The following is a 17,819-nucleotide window of genomic DNA, read 5'->3' as shown; positions in this document are numbered from 1 at the left end:
AGCATTTCTAGATCATGTTCTATTCTTTTGAAGTAATGAGAAACAGAGAGTGGGAAATACTAGTTGTCTTACTAAAAGCCTAGTCAGGGCTGGCGGATGCCGTTCATCTTCAGTCCAGTTCTGATGGCTGTCTGCAGCATCGTGTCGGAAGGACTCTGAGACACTGTCGAAGCTCAGACGAGCCAAGGTTGGCCAGAAGTTTAGGAAAGACTTCGGCCTACTGCTTCTAAAGAAGCATTTCCATGAATCCCAGGCTATAACATAGTCCTTCATAGTTTTTGAATGATTGACCTCTATGCTTAACACACACACACGTAAAAAAAATTTCCCTTGGTCATTTAGTGTGTTTTGCATTCATTCTTTCATTCTAGGTGGCAGTCACCTGGTATTGTCTGACAATTGACATCTCTGCCCAATATAGCTGATCTGTGGATTTGGATATTTCAGCGTTATCCAGATTTTTTTTTTTCTTGGAAATGAGCTCCAAGGATAATGCATGACTTCAGTGAACTTACGGAAGGCCTGGCAAGCCCTAGACCTTTAAGCCATGGTAGATTTTGATTCCTTGAAGTGAGCCACCCCCTATATCTCAACTTTAATCAAGTCTTCGGTGACTTGAGATGGTTTGTGTCAAAGTCCTGGCACAGATCTTTAGGATAATAATATTTTCACCAGGATAGGTTCCAAGAGGATATAGAATTTCAGTTGTACAATAATAGAATTTTAGAGCTGGAAAGATTTTAGATGGCATCCAGTCTGTACCCCTCAATTTTATGATGAAGGAAACCAAGATCTACAAAGTTACCTGCCATGGGTTATTTAGTTAGTTACAGGCGGGGCAAAGTCGACCCCAGGGCCCTGTCTCCTAGGCCTTTTGCTCTTCCTTCTACTTAGTGCTGTCTCTGTAGATTTTCCTTTTTAAAAAAATCTCTTAATTTTACTTCCCCCTCATGTCTAACGGCAAATCTATTGATACTAGTAGAAAGCAAACATTAATCAGTGTCTTATTGGAGATCCTATTTCTTGCATCGAAGTCTGGATTGTTTTTCTTTAGCTCAGCCTTTGTTGCATCTGAAAGGAAGGGAGCGCTTTGCTGCTTTCCACTCAGACTCCCTGCACATCATGAGTCGTTTGTTTCTGGAACCACACACCTTATGAAGTGAAGCGACAGTTTACTTGATGGCACACAGTTGGGTTTGAATTTCTGTCCTTTTCACCCTTCAATTGCCCACCAGTGGCGCTTTAACATGTTGCATTCTTGAGACTGGAGTGTAGCTGTTAAAATTAGGATTCTGAGTCGTGCAAGAGTAGAAACAGAAGTTGGCATTTTTACCCAGATAAATGCATACACCTACGTGATGCTGATACAAGCAATATCTGTCATCGTCTTCTGTCCCTGAAAGACTCCCCATTGAACCAACTTAATATCAGACAGAGGAAGACTCTCAGACTTCTTAGTTTTTTTTAAAAAAAAAAAAAAGAGCAAAAATGAGTCAATTTGAAAAGTCTCATTTCTCCTGCCGAGGAGGGAATTTTTATACTGAATATCACAACCCTGAGTCTGGAGACTTACATCTCAAGTCATACCAAAAGCTAGGATAACTGAAATTCGTTTTTAAATATTTTTGTTTTTAGTAAAGTAGGAGATTAGGGATTTTAATTAATATTATTTTCCAATCTTAGCCACTCTTTAACAGGGTGAATAAATTTCATGAAGTCTTAACCATAAGGTAGCTTGACCAGTAGCAGCCTAACAATTGATGTTGACGTGGCTGAATGTTTTGTGAGAGTCTGAGCAGTGGTTCTTCTGCTTGGGAACAGCTGGCTGCACGTACAGACCCTGGTGGATTGGGCCTACGTAGACGCTTAGACCTGTGTCTTATGTGCACCATCCTCCCCCCCCCCCCCCACAGCTTCCAGCAACTCTTCTTTAGTGGGGTGTATTTATAATTCATTTCCCCTGTTGCTATTTGCCAGCAAGGCACTTTTTCTCTGTTTTTTTCCTCTGAAGCCTGTATGACTCAGTCTGCTGCTGGGCTAGGAGGCACTGATGTGGAAACACAGTAATGGAGATAGTGCATTAACACATCAATGAGAAGGGGGCGAAAACGCATGTGTGTGCAGCCTCAGTTATAGTGGGTCCATGGGCTTAAAGAGCTGTGAGTGATCTGTGTTAACTAAGAATGTAGCCCTTTGGATTTTGGACAATTAGGTATTAAAATAATAGCTATGATTTGAAAAGTCATGTTATTGAAAGACAAAGCGAAAAGATTTCAAAGGCTTAAGTAGAGTTTTAATTTTTACAATTAAATGTTAGCCTTTGTTTTAACATCTAAACGCTATGCTTTAATTTTGAGCTCCTTTTTTGCCTTCAAAATTTAGAATTTGAATGCATATTGCTGTGTTGGTATTTTAAGATTATGATTTCAACCAAATCTTTCAGAGTTCCGGAATTATTATAGCAGCCATAAAGTACATTTATTAGTCTTCAAATCAAAAAGTAGTAAAACACTAATTTTTAAAATACCAAGAGAGTTTTTTTTTTTAAAGTTTAATGAGATCCAAAGTTTAATGAGATCCAAGGAATCAAAGTATGAAATGTACAGCAAACCTTTAATGGACTAGAGTCTGTGAAGTTCCTTAAACCGCTGGTTGTTATCTAGAGAGATTTTTAAATATACACACACACCCTCACCCCAGCCTCACTCCAGGTGAGGCTCGTGAGCCTGTATTTGTTATAAACCCACTGGGTGATCCTGGTGTAGAAGGCCAGCACAAATCTGGGGATTGCATCAGGGATTCCTGCTGCTGAGGAGCACTAGTGAAAAACACAGAGGGAAGACGCAGGAAAGCCCAGGCTCGGAGAGCCCGTGCTTTGTACCTGATAGACGCTGACTGAAGAAAATACCGGACTAGAGCTGGGGACACTGGATAGAATTAGAAGGAACTGATGTTTAAACACACCTGATACCGTGACTCAGGCTTTGGCGACCTTTTGTCTCACTTTCTACCTCTGAGCATCCTCTCAGATATCAGTATCTTCCTGATACTCTGAGATATTCCAAGTTCCCTTCCATTCCTAGAACTGCCTTCTTTATTCAGAATGTCTTGTATCCACGTCCCAGTCTGCACCTCTCCCAGCTGGGTGCCGTCCTTACGCCTAAGAGAGCTCTCAGTGATGTGTGTATCGGGTTGGAGCTCTGATTAACCGGACAAGTCTTCCATCAGTGGAGTGTGTGCCCAGACTTACTCATCCAGGCCACTTGTCTTCCTTTCTAACCTCACGGGCCCACTAACATCTCTTCCCCCACATACCACATACTCACACCGGACAAACTGGGAACATCACATCTAGAATCAGCATTACAGTCCACCCGTCACTGGAAAAAATCAGCAGCACAGCCCAGCCAATCCCAGCTCTTCAGAGTTGTTAAAGGTAGGAGTGCTGAGACCACATTTGTCTCAGGTAGTACCACTGGCCTCAGCACCAACCTGCAAGGCTTTCAGGTTGAAACCAGGAAGTGTCAAGTTGTTCTCGGTCTGAAATCTCATAACCTCAGCAGGGTTTGGGGCTGAAGGCAACAAGAACAGTTTGTATGTGATGAAGAGGCTGTGATCCGGGTCTTGGTCTATCCCGGTCTGGGGTTGGGGAGGTGTCACGGGTGACCGTGTGAAGATCATAGGTGGGGGGCTGCATTGTCCGACCGCCCAGAGGGCCTCTTAGCTGGTAGCATTAAGCCTGTGGGAGCAACTCCCTGAGGCTCTCCTAATCTTGACCTTCATTCTTATTTTGAACTCCATTTCCATTACATAGATTAAAAAACAAAACCAAACCATAAGCTTTTGTCCCTTGCTTTGAAAGTTAACTCTTACTGGATTGCCTTTGATTGTTAAATACCTACCAGTGCGAACTTGCTGGATCCTGCCCTTCCTGCTTCTTGGGGCAGAGCACCTGGTGTGGACGTAAAGAACTATAGTTTTGCTCAGCTATCAGGCCTTTCTTGCAACATTTTTTACCCTAGTTTTGAACGGTGTTTTGCTGAAATAAATTAAGTAACTTTGCGGCCCAAGGCCACCTTTAGCTCAGAAAATCTGTAAGAATTTTAGGAGGATTTTTTTTGTAAGTTGGAAATAACCATATTGATATATTTCCTGGCACTGCGGCCCTGGACAAGTGCATTCCTTGTTAGAGGGTTTGACAGAATGTTGCTGTGGTAAAGTGTATGAGATGCGGATCTCAGGACCCAAATTCCATTTTTTTTTTTTTAGCCGACAGACTGGTCCATTACGATACAAGAAGTCTGAATGCACGTGAGATCTGTGCCTTCTCAATTGTCCCCTCCTAAAACAGCCCTGGGGTCGGCTCGTTGCTGCCTGCTACTTGGCTCCTCAGTATCTGCCACGCCCATTTGCTGCCTGCGTCGGGGTGCCCAAACCTCCAAGGAGACCCATTCCCGTGTCAGTTCGCTCTCCCTTACAGCTTGTACCCAGGAAGGGAGTGTCCTGGTGCAAAGGTGGAAACTCCTATCGCTGAGAAGGAATAGCCTTCTTTGTAAATCATTCGAGGTCTTAATGGTATTATGATCTCAAGATAAACTTTCTTAAAGATCTTTAATATAACTCAGTTAGAAAGGGGCACTTTTTTCTTTCTAAGGGGGACGTCAGAGGCAACTAGTTTTTCTTTCACAAGGTTCAACAGATCTCATTTTTGCCAGACAAGGGAACTGTGCCAGTTATGTCTTGTTAGAGGCCAGTCGGAAGCCACGGGTGCCAGCACCCACCCAACAAAGTGCCGGGGTCACCTCTTGCAGGGAAAAGACAGGTTTGGGGCCCAGCGCTGCCCCTGTGGCTTTCGTAACGCCCTGCCCTTGAAGGAAGTGCTGATGTCAAAACCTCTGAATGTAGCATCTTCAAAAGGGAGTTTTTTAGTTCATTTTTGTATGATTGCCAGTAAACAGTTCATAATAACAGAACAATGGGTTTAACAAACCAAAATCAACTTTGAGATGAAGAGAACATTCTTAGTTATCGATTACCAAAATTCAAGGAGCCAGATAGTTTTTGCACTTTCTTCACACTCCGACAAGGAAGTCTCTCGCTTCAGAAGCCTAGAGCTCTGTTTGTTCTCCTGGCTGCTTTGAGAGAGAAGGTGAAGATCAGTCAGCTGCTTTAGGAACAACTAAAACGGGTTACCTGCACTGAAGCGAAAAGGAAGTCCTGAATCTTGAAATTGCACGACAGGTGCCGTTTTAGAATGCGTGCCAGGAGCAGAACTGATGGCAGGTTGGAGCCCTTTGAGAAGTCTGCAGGAAATGGTTAACAAAGAGGGAAACAAGGTTTTTGATGTTACAGGGTTTCAGGAGATTCAGGATGGAATATGCAGGATTCCTCCGTGCTTGGTGGAAACAGCTTCACTGAGATGCAGGGGTGAAAATACAGCTCTCTGGAGAAAGGTGGAGACAACCAGGAGGAATGCTTTAGGCTCAGAGGGAGGCCCTGTGGGCAACGCCACGTTATATAGGCCCATGGCGGAGACACGCGTGGGAGAAGTTATGCTCTGAAGAGTTAACTGCAAATATACACTCACTAAAGACCGTTCTGGAGAATTTGCTAACAAAGTCATTACTCCCCTCTATTGAAAGGGCCTTTTTCATAGAGATGTTGAATGTTATTACATTCCTCTTTGCCCATGCTTAAAGGAAAAAAAAAAAGAAAGAAAACTTAAATGTATCAATTACCAAAGGGTGTGGGGAGTTATTACTTTATAGCTGGGACGTGACTGGTAATTGTTGCTCTAGCTGATTTGTTGCTGTCATCATACCCACTTCAGCTCTCCTTAAAGGAACAGGCTGCCTTGAAAAGAGGTGATGGTCACAACAGGGAGGATCTTAGAAAACAGACCAAGAAGTATTGTAAAGGGCGTTCCTGCCTAGGGAGGAGGGCTGAGGGAAAGGACTCGTCCTCCGCTTCCCAGACCCCGGTCTCCAGCCGCCTCCGCGACGTGGCCTCCTGGCAGCTGAGACCCCACGTGTCCGGAGCGCAGCTCGCCTCTCTCGCGGGTCTTCCCTCGCAGCAGCGACCCCTCACCTCCCCTTGTGCAGCCGGGCAGCCAGGGGGCGTCGGGCCACCTTTTCTTTCCCCACAATGTCTGACTCATCACCGAGTGCTGCCGGTCTACCTCTGAGGGAGCGCTCAGCGCCCCGTCACTCCCACCCCGGTTCCGCGCGCCACCTTCTCTCACCTGGACTCGCGTGACGGCCACACACCTGTTGCCCTGCGTTCGTTCTTCCTGCCTCTGGTGTGACCTCCCCGCCGCCCCCCAGCCAGAGGACCATGCCTTTGAAATACACATCCTTTTCTGCCATTTCTCCTGCTTAAACCCCTAGTCTCTGCCGGCTCCTCTTAGGGTACAGGCGAAACCCCAGGGAACCGTAAGCCCCACGTGACCTGGCCCCGCCCTCTCTCTCTCATCTCTTAATCTCTCCTCTCCTCTCCTCCCCTCCTCACCTGATTGAGTCCCTTTCCATCCCTCAGATCTCACCTGAGGAGGGGGGTCAGAGGGGCCAGCATCCCTTCCTCAGGGAGCGTGCTCTGACCTCCTCATTATAAGCACCCCCAGTGTGTGCACCTCTCCTTTATCCGCACGGCGAGGTTGCAGTTGGATACTCCCTGCTCTCGTTACTTGACTCGTGTTTGCTTTTCTCTGGGCCTGCTGGTGGGCTCCTTCCTCCCCTTCCCCTCCCACACCCATCATGAACACATGACTAACCGTCAGCTACACAGAAGGTATTTCTGACTAATTTTGTTATTATAGCATGCCTTCCTGAGTGAAAGGGGTGCGATCGTTTTTCTAAAAGTAGTGTGTGGCTGTGCATCTTTCTAGGAATCTACAGATTTTTAAGTCATTGGCACTTGCATTTGTTCTTTGTCTTTGGTTTAATGATATAAGCGCCACTTTACCTTCACAGGGTTGATTTCTAGCCAAAGCAACTGGCTTGTTGAGATTATAACATTATTTCCCCACTGGAACTGCAGTTGCATTTGCTGTCACAGGTGTACTGATGGATTAGCCACACCGAAAATGGGCTGCAGTTCGGACAGCTTTCACTTCTGTTTTGATTGTGTTGTTTTGGGGGCAAAGCTAGTGATTTTCATTCTTCAGATATTAGATTTTAAATAATCTTGACTGAATGTGTCCCTCTTGGTACTGCTTTGGAAGAGCTGCTGTGTAACTTAGGTTGAAAGTCTGTTTCGCCAGTGATCTGGACACGTACGTGCAAATTATTTGTTTATAAAACCGATTATTTGTGTTTATTAAAATAGGGCATCCTGTGTAATGTTACATATACGATTGGAGCTCTCCGAGGTTAGACTGCTGGAATTGGGCTTTTCAGAGTTTCAAGTTCCTGGTTCTGATAACTACTGGGCTTAATTGGAAAATACCCCCAAAGTTTTAGTGTTAGTCTCATTTATTTTGTCGGTAAGCAGTCTTTTCTGGCTTTATAACTTAAACTACATCCATAGTGACAGTACGTATAGAGAAAGATACATATGTTTGGCAGTCATACCGTTGTCCAATAAAGCATGCACCGCTTTATGTTCCTTTTGAGCATAACTCAAGAATGATATTTTCAGTGCTAGGATTCTTCAGAGTGGAGCTTCTCTCCGTGTGTCTTTGCCACTAGGACTTTATATAAAGTGGCTTCACTCACGTGGTGTCTATTTCCAAAGCGTTTCTTCTGTCTGTCCCTACCCTCCTCCAAAGAGCTGGATCAGAAATCCATTCATTTTCAAAATAAACATTTCACACTTTCCAATCTATCCCTACTGAGAAAAAATAGTGGTGATTGCTAAAACAATATAGCCTAAATATTCTTTTAAAGCACGAAAATCATATACAGACTTCATTTTACTTTAAATTTTTATTGTAGTTGACTTAAAAACACGATATTTAGAAATGTGTGGTTACTCTGTATTGGATTTCATACTGACATTTTTACCTGCTAAATTCAAACTGTGGTGGGAAGCTGTATTCTCCTTTCTGTTTTCACGGTGAACCATTGGAAATGGTCACTTTAAAATTGGTATTTGCTTCTGGGTTTTTTCCCCCAAAGCCAGCCCCTTTATCGGCAGATTAATGTGTAATGTTTGAGAAATCTCCAAAGTGAATAAAAGGACGAGCTATGAGAAACCACTTGTGTGTGTGTAGACCGAGGAGTGCTGGAGGGAAGTGCGCTTGCCAGCTCCACTTCTGAATCATTCTCGTTGTAATAACCTGCTTTTTGTCATGGAATGACAGATCTTAAACACTTAGGTCTAGTCCCAACTGAAGACCAATTCAAGTGCCTCTGGTTACTCTGCAAGTCCGGACGTTTACATAGCAACCGCCTACGTCACACCTCGAGACTCCCGAGCCAGCGCAGGGCCGCGTGGTAATAAGCGCCTTGTGATTTGTGGCACCGCCCAACACAGTCGGTTCCACAGGGCGCAGTCCAGTAGCTGCCTCAGCAGCATAACAGCAACAAAACGTTATTTTCCAATGTTTATCACCCCTACCCCCAGACGTTATTGGGCATTCATTGCCACAGCCATTGCGGGTTAGGAATCCGTGCCATCAGGAGAGCGGTCATTCGTAACAAAAACCATCTGAGCCCATAGACCCGCTAGAAACAACATCCCAGCAGTTCACAGACCCAAAGATCAAGGTAGGGCACTTTGCTCTTCCAGGTACAACTTCACGTTTTGGTAGGGTTTTACGTTGAAAATATTTCCCTCATGTCAGTTTGTATTTTTGCCTGTTTTTGTTTTGTTGCTCTCGTTTCCTTTTGAAAACAAGAAAACTGGTGACTTGTGTCTTTGCTCTCCTAATTCCATTTGGAGCATTCCAAATGTTGCTGTGGTCAGAAAGAGAGCTGGTAGTCGGTGAGCACTGCCTCTGGAAAGCGACCAACATCTTCTGAGGCTGCTGTGGTCCTAGTAATGGTAGTCAGCCCAACCAAATCAGCTTTCTGTTGTGAGCCCTGGAAATGCTCTTATGTCAGTGACACCACAGTAAGTTGGAGCGCTCGGCCTAGTCAGGGAGGCAACCATCTTATGTTTCCTTCCAAAAAACAAATTGTCTCGATTTCCAAAATTCAACAGAGGGCATTGAAAGCTCTCTTTTAGTATCAAGCCCATTTTGCTTGTTCAAAATTACCAATAGTCTTGGCAGTCATTTCCAAAGCAGTAATGAATAGGATTTCTTCTGTGGCGATGACAGACTGGCTCTCTCCCCCATTTAGACAGGTGGCCAAGTGCTATGCTCGTGGCCGCACGTGCCCTGCTCTCCTGGGAAGGCCCGTTTCCCTCTCAGCTCCTTCCTTGCTTGGGTACTACGCAAGAGGCCCGTAGTACCCAGGATAAACTCCCTCCTCAAGGCCGGTGTCCAGGGGGCTGGTCTGTCCACTTCCACTACCTCTCACTGTGTCCACCTCACTGAGTGAGCCCTCCCGGAAGCCCAGAGGAAGGCACTGCTCTGATTTGTCACTTTCTACACCAAAAGAGGAGTATGGTAGACAAAAGGAAAGAACACAACAGGCTGCTTTGTCTCATCGAGAGTTAGTGTTGTTACAGGGCCCTTAGAGAGAAAGTATATAGCATACTGGGCTGAAAGCAGGCTTGGGGACTTCTGTTTCTGCCACTTACTGTGTGTCTTCAGGCAAGTTATTTAATCTCTCTGATCCTTATTTTCTTTCTCTGTATGTGAACATAGTGCCACCTCCCTTCCTCCAGGAACTTAAAAAATTAAATGTGTAAAGTACCTAGAAATCATGCCACGCATATTTGTAAGTACTTGATAAGTTATTGATGTTATTATCATTATCAGTTCCTCCATGTTCAGATGTAAAAACTGAGGCTAAGAGAGCCAAAGTGATTTTCCCCCTGGATCCCAGTGACAGTGGAAGGTGTCACTAGTGACAGAGTCCAGAGCCCTGGCTTTTCAACCAGACTCTTAAAACTATAGGCATAGTTTAATTGAGGAACGTTGTAACCAGCAACTGACATCCACCACATGGACCTTTAAATCTTTAACTTTTTGTTATTTTAAGTATATTTTTTAAAACCTCTGTGATGTGCACTTTCATCGTCTTACGGTGATTGAAGATGAACTGTGCAGACTTGGGGGAGAAATAATAGATTAGAGTTGGGCCTTTGAGTTTACTTAATTGAACCATCTGCCTGATGGATTTTATACTCTGATTCTCTTTTTCCACCTTAGTTATAAACAAGTGTGCTTAAGGAACTGTTAGTTTTATATACACGTTAGTTTCACCACACGTGACACTGAATTTGGTGGAAGTTTGAAAAGGGGGCCATCTTTCAAAATGCCTATGCACAATGATAATGTTCTCTATCAATTCATTCACTTAACAAAGACTTTTTAGTAGCTGTGATGTGCTCATTTGTACTTCTCAGGAGGCATATACACCTATAAGAGCCAAAACATGATCACAAATTATTTTAATATAGAAAGGAAAATGCAGAAGCTATAAAGCTATAAAAAGCTATATAGGCACAGAGTCTGGAGAAGGCAGAGCTTCCAGGTCGGAGAATAAGGGCGGCCTCCATAGAGGAGGCTGCCCATGAGGCTGGATCTTGAAGGACAGGTCAGAGCAATCACTGGCTTGGAAGTGGTCTCCACGAGACACAGCCTGTTCATAAGTTAAGGATGCTCTTCAGGTGATTTATCAGCTAAGAAATTAAGAGGACAGTCCCCACAGGTGCTACTTGTTTTCCTTTGAAACAGTTACACGCATGCTAAATCGTCTTTTTGAATGAAACACCTCAGAAGAGAACCTAAGATAGTGAAGTCAATGCCAACAGTCTACACTGCTGATGTTTAAGACCCTAACCATATAGGGGTATGTTCATAGCTGCTGGGCAGCGTATTATAAGTATTTGATGACCTAGGGGTTAATCGGAAGCCATTGGGTGATCTTGGGCACACCCTAATGAACTGCCGTCTAGTCCCACCAGCGTTAGTTATTCGAAGGGGGGGTAGGTGAGCTGTGGTTCAGGGCAGAAGTAAGACTCCCTCCCTCCCAGAGCTTCACTCACAACAGTAGCCTCTCAGACTTCTGGGACATTCTTTCCAAACCGTCATAAGTGTTAGTTTGTACAGAACTTCTCTGAATGGTTGGTAAAATATTTAAAAGAAAGAAAAGACCACTCAAATCTTTGCTACTTTGAATTTTCAGATAGACCATGTTTGAACTTCTACCAAGCAGAAAGTTAAATCCACTGAAAATAGCTACACAAAAAGAATAGTATTTTTTTAATGACTTATGTTAATTTCTTAAAGAATCTCTTAAAATTTTTTTTTACTATTATGCATTAAGAGTCACCAAATGACAGTTTAATGGAGGTGGAGCGGTTGTAATTATAATTAGTTTGGAACAGATAAACAACGTGTCTGGGGATTTTTACCTCTCCTATCAGCTCTACTCCTAAGAGTGAACGTTAGTCGCCAAAACTTTGATAAGTTTTTAAATGTATACTATTTACATAAGAAAAGCTTGACTACAACAGTGGAGTCTTTTCAAGATTTTGCCACATTGCCATCATCTTTCTTTTTGCATTGTAATTTTCCTGGGACAATTAAACCTCTTCTCCCCACCTTTCCCTGTCTCATTCCAGCCGTTAGAGACATGACATTATGTGACAGTTGTCTCCTTCAGATCAAAGAATACCCTTTTCCTCTTTGCAAGAGTGAAGAGAAGTTTGTCTTTCCCAGAGCAGAGCGTAGGCACAAAACTAACAAAACTAAGTCACCAGAAAAATGAGTCTGCACAGCAGTGGGGGAGGGGTGCCTGGGAGCCTACTGGGACACGTACAGCCAGTCTAAAAGCTCCCCTGTCTCCTGTCACAGGAGACGTCCTACAAAAGAAGTGGAAGTCTGATGTTTACCGTGTAATTTTAATATAGGAAAATTGATGTGTTTTTAATAGTACCTAATCGCAGAATGTTGAAGGGAGCTTTGGAAATGCTTTCTCCAGTATTCATTATATCAGAAAAGTTAGGTCAAAGAAAAATGTTTTTAAACAACATTTTCACACTGCCCATTCGTTTTTTGTTTCTCGACTTTTGGTTTTCGATGCGAGGCTATTAAGTAGTGTTAATAAAGAGTCAAATCTTTTTAAATGTTAGAAATTAATTTTGCTTGCTTTTGTAATTCCTGTTCTTATTTCAAGTTCCCCTTTTCCTGCTTATATTCCTCTATATAAATTATAACCTGGAACACCGGACATGGTTATCTGTGGAACTTACATTGTTTGGAATTTTTACATAGTGTATTAAATAATTACTTAGCGGTAGAGTTCAGCCTCCCGGTCCAAGAAATAAATTATTTTAAGGGAACAAGAACAATAATGGCCCCACCCCTTGCATAAATGACTGCCATTATGAGAAATGACCGCCGGGGTAAACTGCTGCTACTGTGCGTGGTCAGGATACGTATGCATGTGCTTTCTCTTCATATAGGCAAGGCGGCTTTCCCGGCATGAATCAGAGTGGACTCGTGGCTTCCAGCTCTCCCTACAGCCAGCCCATGAACAACAGCTCTGGGCTGATGAACACCCAAGCGCCCCCCTACAGCCTGACGCCCAACATGGTGAACAGCTCGACAGGTAACCTTGGCAGCTCTGTGCCTCTGAGGGCTGCCCTCCCCCTTCCCTCTTCTCCTCGTAGGCTGGTACCCCTGAGAGCATAAAAGCAACCCAAGCAGTCGGATCATTTGGTGAAAAGGGGGAACATACTACTTCTCTGCTGCTTGGATACTTGCTCAATCTATTAAGACTTGAGGATTACATTACATTTTATGTAAATTATTTTTATTCATTCTGTGTTTGTGTAACACGTGGACATATTTCAAGTGTCATTGGAGATGGCTTGCAAAGTATATACACTAAGCTCTTTTTGTCTTTGGGCGTTATTAGGAGTATTGGAAGATTCCATGACAAAGTCTGTAGTCTCCATTTGACAGTGGTAGAGATAAACATTTAAAATTCATGTTTCAGAGGAAATGATTGAAGGGCAGGACAAGGGGGTGTTTGAAATAGTTTTTTTTCATTTAGGGAAACTCACCTTTAAATTTACACATGAAAATAGTTGTTTTTATAGGTGCTATTTATAGACTGTCTCTGTTGAGAAATTATACATTTTTAAATGAATTGTTTTAAATTTTTCATGATGTTTAATTTTTTCAGCACACTTTATGATCTCAACAGTTGCATTCTTAACCAAATCCCATCTGATTAGTGGAGTAAGAGTATGCTGTCAGTTTGTGGAAATAACAAAAATGTCTAAAACTGTGCGAATGTTCCACGTTCTTAGGCCCCCAAGGTCCTGAACCCCTTTACAAGCCCACTATCTAGTGATGGTGAGCACTGCTCTTTAAATGAGAAAACGATGACGTATTTCACCTGACCTGTTAACTTTTTCTGGCACCGACGTTTTGGGTAGGATTCCCTCCTTTAGTTACTACAGAGCTTTGCATAGCCAGCTGTGCGTCCTGCAGTGCTTTATGATGTGTTAGAAAAACACTGTGGAGTCAGAGGCTGGGCTCCTTCTTATTACCTTTTTTCATTTCCTCTGCCTTTCGCTGCCTTTCTGACCTCTCCATCTTTGAAAGACGCCCCAGGAGCTGTTGTTTCTTTGTCAGGAAGGACAGACAGCTAGAGGCTGGGCTTGCATCCCATCTGAGCTTCTAGGGTTGTTGGTTTCTAGGGTCTAATTTAATAGTGCCATTCCCTGATTACTTCTCTTTAAAAGTTTATAGAAGAGGAAAAAATAGAAACTACTGGTGAAAATGAAGCTTTTTAAATAAATAAATCCAACAGCCCTTCCTGATGTTAAACAGGCATTCATCCCAGCAGGTAGATGTTTTTGTTTTTGTTGTTTTAAATTTATTTATTTTATTTATTTTTGGCTGCATTGGGTCTTCGTTGCTGCGGGCGGGCTTCTCCAGCTGCGACGAGCGGGGACCACTCCCAGCTGCAGTGCGCGGGCTTCTCACTGCAGTGTCCCCCCCCCCCCCCCATCCCAACCCTGTTGCGGAGCACGGGCTCCAGGCACGCGGGCCTCAGCAGTTGTGGCACACGGGCCCAGCAGTTGTGGCTCACTTGCTCAGCAGTTGTGGCTTGCGGGCTCTAGAGTGCAGGCTCAGCAGCTGGGGAGCTGGGGCACACGGGCTTAGTTGCTCTGCAGCATGTGGGATCCTCCCACACCAGGACTTGAACCCGCGTCCCCTGCATTGGCAGGCAGATTCTCAACCACTGCGCCACCAGGGAAGCCCCGAGGTGGATGTTTTTACATTTGAAATGAAAGATAAAAAGCTTGAACTATTAGCTAGAAGCTTCCCTTTCCCTTCCCAGCACTGTCCGAGGTAATGGTGTATTTGGGTTATGACATTATGTGTTTTGTCTGGCTTGCTGAAATAAAATTACTTCAGAGCATTGAAACTACACAATAAATTTTCACCCACTATTAGAAATACTCATTTTTCCCTTTTTTCCCTTTGGACCCCAGAGCCACAAAAAATAACCAACAACAAATAGATGCCCTGCCTAAGAAGATTTATGTATTCCTGAGGAATAACCAATTTAATGGAGATTCACAGAGAGGGTTTCTTTTTATTATTATTATTCAGATAATTCAGCTATTTGTTATTTCATACAGAGGAAATGTTCAATGAAAGGCCATTTATCCTCACAGTCTTTTGTATGGGCTACTAGTAGTATACTTTTTTTTTTTATTGCATTGTGCGTTTTGAAGTATTGAATTTTTAATAATTTAAACATTTATCAAATTTTCCTCTACGCATTTATGTGATTTGATTCCAACTTTATTAAGTCAAATGCTACCTGATAGAAAGTAATCATCCAGCATATCCAAGGAATATTGATGATTTAGCATTTACTGTGTCTCTATTGATAGATACATGTGAATCTGCTATAACTGTGTTACAATCTCTGAGGGAAACAGGAATGACAAAGGAACCCAGAATGTGACAGCGTGGCTCCTGATAGGAGTGTTGGTCTGAAGATGTGCACTTGACTTTTCTAGAGATGGGCCAGAGATGGCTTGGATCCTCACCACCTCAGATTACTTGGTTTGGGCCCATGGAGATAAATTACCGGTGACAACAGCAAAGCATTTTCTCCAACAAAGGACACTTTTGGAGAAGGTGCAGATGATACAAGTGATGGCCAGTGGGGTTTTGTGCACCTCAGTTAGCAGCTTTGTGTAGCCGGCATTCCAGCATCCCCTTTGCTGAGTTCAGACAGTTGTGCTGTAGACAGTGTGCAGGGCCAAAACCAGTCCTCCTGTGTAGTGACAAGTTGTTACAAGCCTCAGTGAGCAAGTAATTATTTAAATGGAGTCAGTGTGACTGTGAAGGTGGCACCTCTTTCTTCACTTCAGATGTGGGGAGAAGTGGGATGGTGAGCAGTGGGGATTGTTTCCCTCTAAAGAAGCTTTTGTAAAATATGTAGTTGGACTAAAAGATTAGAATTATGTATTCCTATGGGAAAAATTATAAATTATGTATAACCTCGTTAAATATACCCTTATATAATACTTGTGTTGTTACATTGTACTTATTTATGTTTCGTTTTATAATATTCATTAGTTGTATACTTATCTGCATGTAAACTGTCACCTTCAAGAAGATATCTAAATGATAGAAAATATATCTACCATCTGTGATTCTAAGTTTGCCTCACCAGAAGTCACTGTACACAGTATAGGGCATTTCCATCTGAATAACTTACAGATAGTAAATGAGCAGCCATATGCCACTGTGGCAAGGCACTGTCCCCTTGGAGGTATGTCAGCATAGGGAAATTTCGGGGGATTCTTTCAAGGCTTTGCTGATCCAGCCAGAGACAAGTGTTTCTCCTGAACTTTTCTCATACCCTTTGTATGTGTTAAGAGTATTCTTTATATATTTGCCACATATAAAAATAGTCGTGACTATCTACAAATGTATACACGTAGATAGACCCTTTGTGTTTTCAAAAACAAGGAATAAAATATTTTACAGAGTATGGTATATTATTTACCATGAACAGAAAAGATCTGTTTGTGTGTTTCCGGTCCTATTTTACCATCTTCTGGGAATGATTTTGCAGCCTTGCAGGGAGACTAAGTAAAGGTAGCTGGGAGAGTAGGAATGGACGTTTAAGATCCGTTTTACTTGCACCATATGTTCTTTATGTTCTTTTTGAATATATTAAATCCAGGTGGAATAACTGCCTTAGGACCTTGACCCACACTTACTCCAAGAAGTCATTCAGCTCTAAATTCCAATGGTAAAGCCAGAGGCTACTACTTGAAATGTATTTGCAGTACTCACACAGCACTTTCTGCAGTCAGAGGTTCTTTACTGCCCCTTTTTATGTCTGAACTTTACATGCTGGATTACTGATGTCAAGAGGAGGAATAACAGTGACGTGATTTAATAAATCCTTATAATATTGGTGGTCTTTCTCTTCTGGGAAAGAAGAAAAAAATAGTGCCCCTGGAGTAACAGTGCCCTGGGAAGCATATGGCTCTTTGCAGTATTCACTGAGAATTCTGGTAAGAAGTCAAAAATAAGCATTTTAACAAAAGGAATAGTAAAAGCCACAGTAAGGAAAGACCTTATGATCCGTTTAGTAAAATAAAACTTACATCGTAAGGCAGGAGTACTAAGTAAAGCTATTAGTCTATATTCTATCCTTATTTATCTCTCAAAATAATATAGCATTGTAATTTTTAAATTTTATTTATTTATTTGTTTGTTTATTTTTGGCTGTGTTGGGTCTTCGTTGCTGCACGCAGGCTTTCTCTAGTTGCAGCAAGCAGGGGCTACTCTTCGTTGCGGTGCGCGGGCTTCTCATTGCGGTGGCTTCTCTTGTTGCGGAGCACGGGCTTTAGGCACGCGGGCTTCAGTAGTTGTGGTACACGGGCTCTAGAGCGCAGGCTCAGTAGCTGTGGTGCAGGGGCTTAGTTGTTCCCGCAGCATGTGGGATCTTCCCAGACCAGGACTCGAACCCGTGTTCCCTGCATTGGCGGACAGATTCTTAACCACTGCACCACCAGGGAAGTCCCAGCAATGTAATTTTCGAAATATGTTTGCATACCCTGAATGCCCATTTTAAAATATATAATAGAAAATGAAGAAGTTTGGGGAATTTCAAACCAATATACATGCTTATATTTATCTAAGTGTGATTTTTAAATCACTGTGAATTGTCATTAATTATCATAATACAATATTGGCCTAGTTCTTTATGCTAAAAAAATCGCCTTTTATGTACATTAACACATTTAATGCATGAAGAAGGAATTAGAAAGAAATTACTATTTTTCAAAAATAATATTCAGGCATAATTTATTATAAATGCTGCCAAACTATCTGTTACAACCTTAGGAGGAGCAGGACTTAAGCTGTGTGTCCATGGCTTTGCCGCTTTCTCTGGAATTGTGGCTGTCGTCCCTTTGAACCCACTCGGGGAATAACTGGCAAGGACATGTGGACTTTCATAAAGAAGCCCCTCTTTCCGTACTCATCCTGCTTTCTTTCCCCTTCTCTTCTTCTACAAAGGGGGTTTCTTAATGTATAGATTTACTGATTCCTATCTCGCTAGACGCAAGAGGTAAAACTGCACGAAAGCAATCCACTCCTTTGCACGAGGCTGTCTTCTTGGTGTAATATCTCTCAGCTGCTTTTTTGAGGTTTCACACGTTCACAAAAATAACAGCATTTTTAGCTGATCCCAATAGATTTTTCTCTGCAG

The 17,819-nt window shown here is 42.8% G+C and overlaps 1 protein-coding gene across 8 annotated transcripts in view; it reads left to right on the top strand.

The window, feature by feature from the left end:
* The window catches only part of ARID1B (AT-rich interaction domain 1B), a 404,478-nt gene that overhangs the window by 351,673 nt on the left and 34,986 nt on the right, over positions 1-17,819 (top strand). For all 8 annotated transcript variants that reach the window (XM_059940940.1, XM_059940937.1, XM_059940934.1 and 5 more), the window contains one exon: positions 12,520-12,665. In XM_059940940.1, the coding sequence (XP_059796923.1) occupies positions 12,520-12,665 (146 nt within the window). The remainder of the gene's footprint in view (positions 1-12,519; positions 12,666-17,819) is intronic.

Source organism: Balaenoptera ricei, chromosome 12 (assembly GCF_028023285.1).
Source record: "Balaenoptera ricei isolate mBalRic1 chromosome 12, mBalRic1.hap2, whole genome shotgun sequence".
In the NCBI taxonomy this organism is placed as follows: Eukaryota; Metazoa; Chordata; class Mammalia; order Artiodactyla; family Balaenopteridae; genus Balaenoptera; species Balaenoptera ricei.
This window is presented reverse-complemented; position numbering and strand designations above follow the sequence as displayed.